The sequence below is a fragment of the Amaranthus tricolor genome, chromosome 1 (genome assembly GCF_026212465.1).
Source record: "Amaranthus tricolor cultivar Red isolate AtriRed21 chromosome 1, ASM2621246v1, whole genome shotgun sequence".
Lineage (NCBI taxonomy): Eukaryota > Viridiplantae > Streptophyta > Magnoliopsida > Caryophyllales > Amaranthaceae > Amaranthus > Amaranthus tricolor.
Window position 1 is genome coordinate 7,451,842 of NC_080047.1, and position 13,433 is coordinate 7,465,274.

A 13,433-nucleotide genomic window follows, 5' to 3' on the forward strand; every position below is an offset into this window, starting at 1 on the left:
CTCTAATTAAAACTTTATGAGACGTTGATAATCGATCTGTTCAAAAAAATTTCTTATGAAACTTTTAAATTTACTACTTAAAACTCGACAAAAAATTCACTCTAGTACATCTCTTTAAGAGGACGGGAAGGTAATTGCGTTGATAGACATAATCTTATAAATGTCAAATTTGAAATTAGTAGTTTTAGTAGGTCTTTTGCTTGTCAAGAATGTGTACACTAAGACATGCCACATTAATGTCAATTACTATCATCTATGACCCCTTTATCTGCCTTCAACTTCACGGAATATTTACCATTTTTGATCTATTTTGTACCAATTACAAAAACTTATTTGACCCTTTCTTTGGTATTATGAGCTTTTTTGACGATTCTTAAGAATATTATCTAGCAAATCTTAGCATCTTAAGATTAGGAATTTTCCTAGTCATTATCGAAGAAGTTTATTTTGCCAAATGTCAATTTGGTAGAAAACTGAAATGATATTATATGGTTTTTGGATTCATTTATCATGTTTATAACATGATAATATACTCCCTCTGTTCCGTAGCATTTGTTATAAGGATAAAATTTACGCAATATGTAAGAAGATAAAAAATAATTTAAATATTTGGATAAAAAAATTAAAGATTACGGACTATAGCTAAAACTAAAAATATAACAATATTAATAAAAAGGATTAAAATAAAAAAAATATAGCAAAACTCATAAAACAGAGGGAGTATTATTGTAATGATATGTTAATAATTCCCTAGGTGCAATGAATTTTTCAACATACTAGTAGATGTTACATGTTAGAGATATGGACAGATTCATATGTTATTACTATTAGTTGCCTAATACAATCATTTCTACCATATTCCTAGATAAGTAACCTTGCTTTACTCCAATTTGACTTTTTATGTGAGGAGTTGAGTGTGGACAGCAAATGGCAAAAAACTTATACAATACCTAATTGTAATTATTTAAAGTTAAATATACATCATTATGTAATTATTAAAACTTAAAAACATTCCAATTTCCATGAATCAAACCTATAGAAAACAAAATTCAAAATAATAACTATACCAATACCTTACTCTTTATAGACAAAGTCAGCTACATGAACGAAACAAATCAATACATGAGATGTGGTGATGAGGCGAGCTACATAAACAAAACAAATCAATCCATCAGATGGGGAGATGGGTCAAGTGGTACATGAACAAAACAAATCAATTTACGAGATGGTCTTTACAACCAAGAATTTAGACATTCTACGAAATTTAAACATGATATCTTTATTTAGTAAATATACTCTATTCAACAAAGGAATTTAGATCCAATCATTTGGATTTTGGAACAATAACAAATAAAAAGAATTTAGTTTAACAAATTACAATGTAAGTATTTGAATTTCAAAGTGTTAACACAACATAAGATAAAAAAGAATTATGAAAGTTTTTATGCATGATTGTTAGAATGCTTAATGATCCTCTGCAGGACAACAGTTCTTGCCCTTCTGATATCTCTACTGCACATATCAGCTTGCACACCCAAATCTTCAACATTCTTTGTAAAACCAACCATTTTCTTCTTAATCTCTTCAATACCAAGCTTAACAGCATCTTCACAAACCGCAATCTCCGCGCTTTTTAACAACAATTCGAGCTCGATTTCCAGTCTATCAATCAACACTCTAATATTATCCAAGTCTTTTATAGCAACATAAGTCCCTATCTGCATACTACTAATCACCTCCTTTTGCCCTTTCAATGCATTCTCAAAGTTCCTCCAAAGGGAATCAATCCATTTCCCCATGGACCCCACAGGGACCGCGGTTGCAGCTGCTAATGCCGCTGCAACCGGTGGTGCCATGGTGGCAGCCGCCACCACCGAGCAGATCAAAACCGCTGCAAACGTGGCCACAAATATAATACTAGAAACCTTCCTCCAAGCATGAACATATTTCAACTTCTTATCCAATTTATTCTTCTTAACTTGCAATTTCTCAAGCACTAACAATTGCTGTTTATAAACAGACTGAAAAATCTGAAAAAATTCATCAGTAAATGGATCACCAGCAGCTTTAAAGTTCTTCAATTCTTGCAGAGTTTTGTAATACCTAATTTCCCCTTTACCATCTTCATCCTCAAACTGTTGTAAAGCTACCATTATAAGCAATTGACTATCTTTAACCCTTTTAAGGCATTTTTCTAATGCTGCACAGAAATCTAGGGTTTGTAAACTATTTTCGAAGTATTCTTCAACAAGTTCAAATAATTCTGGTGTTTTCCATATGTCTTGCTTGCATTCTAAGATAAGTTTCACAACTTCCTGATTCATTTCCAACAAACATTCAGTCACTTCCTTCATTGAATTGAACGAAAGCGATCGAACTTCGACACCAACTGCTAATGAATTGATTACATGATTTGTTCTAGCTTGTAGATTTGTGTCAAAAGATTGTAAATCTGTATCTGTTTTACAAGCTGCTTCATATGATGTTAGGTCTGTTGTGTACTGTAGATTACTGATTTCTGTTGAACTTTCTGCTGCTTTTTTGCTCATATGTCCTCCCATGATTACAGATTTTGAACCCTAAATCACACTGCAAGAAAAAAACCCTATAATCAAACACATGATTGAAGTAATATCTATTTGTTTTCAGGTCATTCGAGCAAATCAAGCGAATTAGCTATTTGGGTATTTGAAATCATGAAATTCTGATTAAACAGAGAAAACCCAGAAATGCAAATGAATCAAAACTACAAAATCAATCCTTACCTATTTGGGTATTTGAATTCATGAATTTCTGATTAACAGAGAAAACCCAGAAAGACAAATGAATTTAAAAACAGTAAAAACTTAGAAATCTGAGGAGAAGATTCAAAACCCACTTAAAATTATGAAAAAAGAACAAAACCCGAACGAAAAAAGTGAAGAAATCTCATAAAAAAAGGTCTTTTAAAGTTTTTCTTATAAACTGGTTGAAGATAAGATATTTTAATTGAGAGAGATCTTTTTAAGGGAGTTTAAGAATAGGATGGTTAGTGTTTAGAGAAAGCAAAATGACATAAATGTGGAGAAAAGATAAGAAGAGAAAGAGAGAAGATTAAAGAAGGTTGCAGAGAAATGAAACCGTTAATGAAAAGTGATAGTCTAAGAGATGTAAGAGAGAGATGTGGTATAAGAGAATGAGAATGGCTTGCACGCATGAAGTTGAATGAGAAATGTGGTTATTAAGAGACAGATAGAAAACGCGGGAAGCAATCTTAGTAGTATACCTTTATTTTTTTCTACTTTTTCTTGCAAGTTTTTGTGATGTTGTTAATTTGCTACATCATGTTAGGTTATGTAATATGTAGTAGGAGTTGTAGTGTGACATAGGATTGATGGATGTTGCTTTGAGATTTCAACATCAATTATCAGAGGTGATCGACCGCATATGATCTTTTTGGTGTATGTAAAAGTTAATCCAAAAAAAAGAAATATATTAAATTTATTAATAAAATAAATATATTTACAATAAATAAGGCGCAAAATAAAAGTTTTGCCCCATGACCCATAAATTTTTTAACACGACTCTGATTATTCAGATGATGAATAAGGGTTAAAAGCGATTTGTAGTTGTATGGATAACACTGAGGAATATATAATTATAGCCTTATAGCTATTTGTGTTTAGATATCTATATGTAATTTATGATAGCGTAATGTATAATTTGTTCATTAGTTAGTGGCTAATTAAAAAGCACATTAGCATAATAGGGAGTTATTACCTTATCTTCTATATATATATATATATATATATATATATATATATATATATATATATATATATATAATAGTATCTTCACGATTATCATATTATATGAAATTGAAGTAGAAATCTAGAGTCGATTCATCATTTTACTCGTTAATAATTATGAGAATGTCATATTTTAAGTCTACTTGTTTATAATTATTTCAGGAAAAACTTATTTACATTGAATCTTATTATAAATACTTGTTGTATACAAAAATTATTTTGAATAAGATTTGTAAATTGAATTTAGATAGATATTACTTGTATAAGATATGTAAGTCGTCTCATCTATAATAATTAACGATACATTTTTTATCTACCATCATTTGATAAAGTTTTAAATTTTTCTTAAACTATTAAAATAAAAAGTATTACGATCACTTTAAAATAAAAAATACTCCTATATGATTAGCAAGTGGCAGCCAACCCCGTCACGTTAAGCCGTGAAAAGAATTTGGTTAATACGTGAGCTTTTCTACAGCTAGTTCGAATAAAATCAGAACTCTATAATCAAGGGACCAAGACCATCATTCTTCACCTACAAGATTTCTCGCAAGTCCAAATTCAATTCATTATTCATCTATGACCTATTACAAAGCCGGCCCTATGAAGTTGCAAGAGGGGCTTGCGCTCAGAGTCCATTTCAAAAAATTAGAACAAGCTTAATTAAAAATTATATTTATTCAATCATGAGACTCCTACTGATCTTTCACTTCAATATATAATTAGAGACCTATAATTGTTATCTTGTCCTGGGCCTTTTAAAATTTAGGATTGGCGTTGGATCTAACCCCTTTCTTTTACTATTATTACACTTGTTATTTTGAATTGTTCTTTACATTTTACTATTCCTATACTTTTATTTAGTCGTAACTTAACATCATGTCTTATTATCTCATATACAAAGTTATTTTCTCTGTTCTTTATATCAATTTATATTTTGCAATTGATTTCCAACTATAAATATACCACATAAACCTACAATAAAATTACATAGGGAATAATATTTGTGATGAATTGTGCCAAATAATTACAACATTATTTATAAACTAAAAACAAACATGACATTTTCACTTTAAATGACGTACATTAATTTAATTATCGAAAGTATTTTATAAATTAAAAAAAATTATGTATTAAGAAATATATACAAGTTTATAGCAAAAATAATGATACAATGTGTAACAAAAAAATTATAAATAATAAAAAAAATTATTTTTGTTTTGTGTTCTTTTCACTGTATGTCATTATTCATTGTAAGTTTGTAACATTCATGAATATATATTATTTCTCGGAATTGAGTGCCAAGTTATAATGCATCTTCCTCTATAATTAATGAAAGAACAAATTTCTACATACATTACGCAATGCAAAAAACCTCACAAGCAATATCTCGATGATGGTATCATGGTAAGCAGCCACCTTCAAAACTAGGGCCACATTTTTTAACACATAATTCTTGGGAAAACTATAAGGAATTTCATAGTAGGTATGTGGAAGTTTTGCTTTCGTGTCAATGGGTACTTTGTGTCATCATCTTCAACTTATTCAATGTATTCCGTTTATAGGAAAATATGATCAGGTTTTAGAAAGAGAAAGAAGGCGACAACTTAAACCCAGTCATAAAGAAGAGTGCAACCAAAGAGTTTTTCGACTCGAGAAATATTTACATATAAATCCTCAAAAAATCCTCAATAGTCAATGGTTTCTTAGTGTGACGCAGTGATTTACTTTGTGTTATAAAGCTATCTCTATACTTTGTGATCAAGGTCGTTTTGTATTTTTGGAGTTTCCGTGCTAATTTTATCTTATTGACCATATCAAAATACTAGTATACGATGAAATCTCAATGAATTTAACTTACTATCCAACTATTCATTAGATATATTTTTAAACAGATGTGAAATTTTTGAAAAAGAGATAGCACAAGAGAAGTCTTGATTAACTTCTTTCTTTTTAGCTACATACTTTGAAACAACTACTAATTTTTGACTTTCTATTATATGGTAACTCTTGTGTAAATTAATATACATAGTGTTTGCCATAATTGAAACATTAAATACAGTCGAAGTTTTTTGTAACACCCCGAGATTTTAATGACGTAATTATTTAATATTTTAATAACTTTTAAAGATTTTACGATTATATTTAATTATTTTTAATAAATTTCTTTCATATACGAATTTAAACATTAATATACTTATATTAAAAATAAATTTACGATTACCAAAAATAAAGAGATTCAAATCGAAATCATACTATTTATTAGAACTTATGAGCACACATAAGTGAGCTTTCTTAGTTTGACGCTTCTAGAAGGTTATCTAAAAATAAATAAATTAATTAATAAATAAATAAATAAAATAAAAAAGGTGTTAGGATTTTAAGTAGTAAACACCCATTACTCCTTCATACACTTACATCACGTCTCCCTTCTTCCTCTCCTCTCTTCTCTTCTCTTCTCTTCTCTCCCTCTCAGGCTCTCACTCCCCTCTCACTCCTTTCAGCAGCAGCCGCCAGAACCACCAGAAGCAGGCGGTCCTAGCAGCAACAACAACCGGTTCCTCTCCTCCCCACGACAGCAACGAGCAGAACCAACACATTTTCCTCCCTCCACGAGCAGCTGCTGCTGCATTTTCGCTGCTGCTGCATTTTCGCCCCCTGACCGGCAGCAGCGGCTATCCCTTTTGGCCCTACCATCACCGTCCTCCATCTACACCACCACCACAACTAACACTTATAATTTCACCCTTTTCTAGTCTCACTTTTGTAAGCCTCTTATCTTTACTCAAAGTAATTAGTTTCTAATTAGAATTTTATCAAGTTTATGAGTATAGTGTTGATTTTTGCCTTATGATTAGTGAATCTTACTATGAGTAATAATTAAAGGTGTTATCTTTGAATATTAAATAATTAGGATTTGATTTAGAGTTGAAATTAGTAATGGAGTGGGCTTTCATGTTATATTTTGGTGGTGTATCAGTTTTATTGTTTCTTGCTATGGATAATAGTTAAAAGTGTAATCTTTGAACATGAAATGACTAGGGTTTGGATTTAGAGATGGAATTACTGATGATGTGTGCTTTTATTCTATATTTTGGAGGTATGATGATTGTTAGATAATCTTACAAGTTGTTTTAAGGCCTACTTGATTGATTAAATGTTGTTGTATGATAGTGGAAAGGGTTAGTTGTCAATTGGGAGTAATAGTTGTTAAGTATTGTGGTTTGATTGTTTAAATTACAAGTACCCTCGTTAGGTTATTGAAGTTATAAATAAATAGTTTTAGTAAAGTTATGAGCATAGTGTCAACTTATTGTTGAGAGTTGTACATGGTGTTTGATTATAGTTCTTTCTAACTTTGGAGAATGTAATAAATGATGTTGCGACTCGATAACCTTAAGAATTGTCGTTATTGTCACATTAGTGCTATATTACCACCGTAAGATTTAAATGTGACACACTATTCTATTTAATGGTAACGTAAATCTTTATGACTCAAATTTAGTTGATGTAAAGGAACGATTCACATAACCCTTTTTATTTTATTTTATATTTTTTGTTGATGGAAAGACTTATGTTATTGTTGAGCTAGTGATTACGACTTGCAGTGAATGAAATGTGTGTATGCTAAAGTAATTGGAAACTTACTTATATGGATGATAGTGGTTACTTTGACATTTTTAGTTGGTATGACAAAGTAGATAAGTGGACTTATTAGTTCTACTCATAACTTATATAGGTGCCCATTTCATAAGAGGAAAGTAGAATCTAAGTTGGGTGATTTTGTGACTTTTGATCTTGCAATGATGCTTACAGGTACGTACACACAGTGATTAACTATCATATTCATTGTTTCAAAGTATTATCAATATTTCGTGGTTATATGCATTGTATTAGAATTATAGAGCACCAGAAAGTAAACTCTGCTATTGAATAATCATAATAGTGGTATAAGCAAGTAGAATGAAAGCATTAGAAGACTATGAGAACAAACTCCTAAATAGTTGAGAACACACCATCGTTGTGTGTGGTATCGAAGTGATTTCCTAGTTATTGAGCCTTGATTATGATGAGTTGGCGTGGCTCAACTGGATTATGTCCGGTTGATTTAGTAGTCCCCCAGGTGAGATCCAACGGGATCACCGTAAGGGGGGTATGAGCATACTTTTGTCATTGGGCGCCGGGTGGCCGATACCACCCCTTGACCGAGGTGTTACCATGCAAGCCTTGCAAACCCCAATATGATGGCCTCTTCACTGGATTGGTACCCCAGTGTGTTAGTTTTCCTGAAGGTAGAACCCGAGAGGGTCAGTTGGAGGGGGTATGAGCTCATACTTTGTCATGGGCGCCGGGTGGCTGATAATGCCCTTGGTCGTGTCGCTATGCCATGAATAGAGAAAAGATCCATTACCTTTGAATATACTTCGAGGGATTAGTAGTTGAAGGGAAACCATGGGTAAATATAAGTGTTTAGTCAGATGAGTAGATTCGTATTGTTGTGCTATGTCGTTGCTATTCTCTTGTTCTATGATTCTAATTGTTATAAGTTCATTGATTACTGACATGCATGTGTTTGTTGTTGTTTGTTCATGACCTTCTATGATGTTCCTACATTGATACATTTGACTTTGGTCATTATGTTGAGTAGCAGGAGGATCATAGCTTGCATAACAGGTATAGGAGCTTCTTTTGCTTGGTTTTGGGGAAAGAGTGGAATACGATTATAGCAATTACTATACGATTAGCCTGAAGTTGTAACTCTTATATTATTTGTTAAGTGCTGAGTTGTATAATTAATTTTTTTGGGGCCATGTGATTCCTTGTAAAGTTATAGTCCGCTGCGTAGTTTTTCTGAATGTACGATTGTAAGAATAATTCTTTTGTATCCGTTAAACCGATGCGTTAACCTTGGAACCACGATCCGTGTTGGAATTATTGAATTGATGAGCCGACGATGATTCATCCCGTCCTGACACCTTTTGGAGGGCATGGATACCTTCGATTAGTTTAGTTGAATTACTCCATTTATCGATCTATGTTATATCCTCAATTTCAACAGAGGTGTTGTCGAAATTTCCACTCACTCACCTTTTTAAGTTAATCTTTAACGTTTATTTAAATCTTATTCTTTTTCTTTTTATGTAACACCCGAATTTCCTATTGTCCTTCACGATTTTGATTTTGTTTAAGGAGATGAAAATTCAGAGGTGTTACATTTTTACTATAATTTTAACATTGTTGTTGACATATCGTTATATACCAAACATTGGACTGTTAAATCTCTGAGAATATTACTAATTCAAGAATATTGTGATAGATATATGTATATACACTACAAATAAAAGCTAAAATAGCAACAACTAATAACTGATAGTTGATTTGATCAGCTGATTTTATTAACTGGTTTGACAAGATGATTTTGAACGAACTACTATGAGCAGCTTGTTCAAAATCAGCTTATTCATATCATCAAGCTGTTTCAACCAACTAGTTCACCAAACATTAGCATTGGCTAGTTTGACTGCCTAACTCTCTATTTGTATCAAAATAAACTAAAATTTCTCAATAAGCTATTTTGCAAAATACCCCACATCTTTTACACATTTAATTAACTATGGATATTAGATTAATAAATCAATTATAGATGTGCCAGTAATTAATGTTCTACTCCCTTTGTTCTCTAATGTTGTTCCCATTAGAATATTCAACTTAAGGAGAGAAAAATTTAATTAATGTTTTTGACACATATCTAGATCATAAAATATATCCATGTAAGATCTCGTTAGATTCGTCTTAATGTATATTTTTTTATTTTATATTTTTTATAATTTTTTCTTATATGTATTAAAGATATTGAGGTTTAAAATTTGCATTGAAAACTGTGCAAAAGAACAAAAACAAACGGAGAAAGTATTATATACTAATGGCAAAATGAATATATTAACAAGATATTAAATTGAGAAATTAAGCATATACGACTCTCATATTCTAATCAATTGTCTTATTATATTTTTGACTTATTCATATTATATATTATATTTTTTTTTATTTGATAACATTTTCCCTTACTTATGCTTTTATGGGATTCAATATTTAACACAATTTCCATTAAATCATCCTTTTTCCTCATTTTTAACCTAACTCACTCCTTCATGCGGTCTCCCACCATTTTTCTTACAGTTGGGTCAAAATCAAATGAGACATTTAAATAAATACGGCAGGCGTATAATAGTATAGTTAATTTTAATTACCAAAAATACATGTTATACTATATAAAACCAAAAATGAACAATTACCTGATTTTCAGAGTTAACAATAATTTGTTTTATCAGTTGGACCAACAGAGAAGCCAACAAGTGATCTGAATAATAATGTGAATGTTTGAAAGCATTTCTCAAAATCCAACACTATTCTAGGCTTGTATAGTTTTTTAAACACAATCTGAAACTTGGGAAGCAAGTAAATATTTTTTTTATCCATTTATGCCCTTTTTCCTCACTTTTTGGGATTATAAAAAGAAAACTATCAATAAATCAATTTAATTAAAAATTTAAGTCGATAAATAAAGATTTACAATGTGTTACATGAGTAATACTTTTATAATAAATTCAACAATTGTATTCAGTAAGTTTTACTGTTATTTCCAGATAACAATTGCAACATTTTTTTCAATATTATTTTTGTACACAAGAAAATATTATTTTCTAATTATGGAGTTTACAAGTAAACAACCACTTCGATACACCATGCATATTGGTCTAAGTGCACTAATACTGTAGAACCGCTAGTCGTTAAAATTTTTTTAGATGTTTGGCAAAAAAATTCTTTTTGTTGGTTTTTTCGGCTTTAGCTAGATTAAATAATCGGAAAAAATATTTGAAAAACGATTTTTAAAATAGTTAAAAAGTTGTTATGTAAAATATTGAAAACGAAGTTGTTATGTAAAAAAGTGTTGTGTAAGTTTTAACTGTCAATAAATCAATATAAAACCAGATCATATGGCCTACCTTTTATCTTGGGCTACATTGGCCTAAATTATATGTTTTTAAAATATTATAAATAGGCATTAAGAATAATATAAGTGGACACTTAAGATATTAAAAATAGACATTAAGGATACGATAAGTAAGCATTAAAGATAATGCAAGTACGCATTAACAATACGGTAAGATATTGAAAGACACATCTTATATATGAATTAAATAGCTCATTTCATACATATTATTAAAATATAGACTTCTTGTATGAGGTCGTATCATTGAAAGACAATCTCAAATAAAAGTAGCTAATAAAACTTTGCCCATTACCATTCATCAATTAGCATATTGTGTCAGTTCGCAAATTTTGTCTCACGATGAGATTCTCTTTGTTGAGTTGGCTAAACATACTCTTAAAATCTTAGAGTAATTACTTATATTCTTAAAGTGTTTAGTAATCACTGTTATCTTAAAGTATTAATTATAACTTTAAAGTGAATATTTTATAATTTTAAAGTGTACAAAAATTAAAAATTTTATTTTGCAAGTGATTACTTGTTACAGTATTTTATTTATTCAGTTACATTTGTTGGTTTCTTATTTTATTTTTGCAAGTAAAGATAACAATTAAACCACGCGTCAAGTTCCAACTGGCTGTCACTATAAGTCTTTAAGAATTAGTTCATAATTGCTTCCACGTGACAACCAAACCAAAAGCACGTGATTTCTTAATACTCTACTCCACCTACCTTCTGCTTGAAAGTTCCTTTTTGCAATATTTTTGAGAACTAATATAATAATAATGATAATAATAATAATAAGAAGAAGAATAATGTGCTTATGAAAAAAAATCCAAGTTAACTCTTAATTTTGGATGGATGGCACTGGCTGGTATAATATATAATAAAAGTTATCGTATATATAATGAAATAGACTAATTATAATATAAGTATGCTTTACAGTATTACAATCTCATACAGTATGAATTGATGAATTAAAAAAAATTCACAAATTCTTGTGGGAGACGGTCTCTATGGGAGAACATCTCTTTTGAGCCGTCCCATTATATATTTTTTAAAATATTGTAAGTAGATATTAAAATTGACGTAAATAGACATTTAAGATATTAAAAGTAGGTATTAAGGATACAGTAACTAGACATTAAGGATAATGTAAGTAGTTATTAAGAATACGGCAAGTAAGTATTAATCTTTAATGAATTGGACTTGAGATATATCTCTTAAAGAGACGATATCTCAAGAGACTAGCTGTTAGAGTAAATTATTATTTGTCTTAAAAGGCCCAATCTAAAATCAAGTATTTACAGTAAGTGCCAATTTTAGGGTTTGCTCCTGATTAGTTCAAAGCCCGGATACACAAGCCCAATACTGAACCAAGCATTTTGCTAGCGTGCTAATTTTAGGGTTTGCTCCTGACAAATTCATGACTTCAACAGTTCAACTATATAAACACGCTTTATTTCCCAGATTTTCATCGCCGAACATATTTATCAGGTCTCCTACTTGTTTCAATTAGTTTTGCTCAATCAAATCGTTTTTTTGACTGGTTGTTTACAATATCCATGTTTTTTCAAGCTTATTTTCAATTGAATTTTGTTTCTCCTTCTATTTTCGTAAATTTTAAGAGCAGAAAGGCCTTCATAATCCCAGGTAAGCTGAGAATTGAATAACATTCAGTTTTGGTGCTTAGCTGATTCATGGGAGGCCGACATTAATGTTTCTGGAAAGTTTCGCTGATAACGCCTTTTCTTGTTCAATGAAGGCGTTTCATTAGTAACTTCTCCCACATTTTTTTCCTTTTCATTTTGTTCTTTATCTTTTAAATTTTAATTATTTTTTGAAGTTAATGATTTTAATGATATTGAAATCTGTAGAGCTTATCAAATTAGGGTGTTAGGGAAATGATGTGAACTGTATCTGAAAAATTAGGTTATGAGTGTTGGAGAAAATTAGCGACTATAAGATGAATTGATAAAAGCATCAAACATTTCATTTTTCTTCCATTTTTTGAGGCTCTAATATTCGTTGAGTGCGGAACATTGCGAGTACTTTTATCATCAGTGTTTATGGAATTAATTTGTGAAATTAACAAATACAGGGTATTTAGACACCAGAATTGATTGAAATCTGCTGCTGCAATGGCCTATTATGATCTCTAGCTTACGTGCTCTCGAACAAGAGACCAGAGAAAAATGTATGGATTGTGTGATTTATTATAAAACATTATGATTTTTATTTGTCAAGAACCAACTCAACCAAAAGCTTAAGCTGATGGTTGAGGCCCCAAGATAACCTCTCACGTTGGCTTCTGATACCATGTCAAAGAACCAACTCAACCAAAAGCTTAAGCTGATGGTTGAGGCCCAAGATATATTATATACTCTAACGTCATTGAAACATTTTTAATCGGAAAGTGAAATGATTACTATTTTTTCGTTTTGTTCAATGGAAAATTTTAAACATAGGGAAAAATTGATTTATGAAATGTTTTTTAATGATAGGTTGAGTCAATATTTGAATTTTGTTAGCTAGAGTAGAGAAATATGAAAAAGAGGCTTTGAGAAAATTAGTGATTTCGGAATTATATGAATCCAATAAGCAAACAGCGAAGCAAGGAGGACATTATGCACTAGTAATAGGAAATCCTT

The 13,433-nt window shown here is 30.5% G+C and overlaps 1 protein-coding gene and 1 non-coding gene across 2 annotated transcripts; one reads left to right on the plus strand and one right to left on the minus strand.

Annotated features, from left to right (window-relative positions):
- Positions 1-1,227: 1,227 nt before the first annotated feature.
- Positions 1,228-3,602, minus strand: LOC130828579 (UPF0496 protein At4g34320-like). The gene is made up of 2 exons (XM_057694546.1): positions 2,766-3,602; positions 1,228-2,589 (listed from the first exon to the last, which is right to left on the minus strand). The coding sequence occupies exon 2, from the start codon at positions 2,559-2,561 to the stop codon at positions 1,443-1,445; it is 1,119 nt and encodes a 372-aa protein (XP_057550529.1). The 5' UTR covers positions 2,562-2,589; positions 2,766-3,602; the 3' UTR covers positions 1,228-1,442.
- Positions 3,603-12,428: 8,826 nt separating this feature from the next.
- On the plus strand, positions 12,429-12,576 carry LOC130801248 (small nucleolar RNA snoR83). Its single transcript, XR_009039545.1, has one exon. It is a non-coding gene; the product is annotated as a small nucleolar RNA snoR83 (small nucleolar RNA).
- Positions 12,577-13,433: the final 857 nt, after the last annotated feature.

Bases quoted from the DNA above. Each gene is read 5' to 3' on its own strand.
- LOC130828579 (XM_057694546.1), bottom strand. From the start codon at position 2,561: ATGGGAGGACATATGAGCAAAAAAGCAGCAGAAAGTTCAACAGAAATC.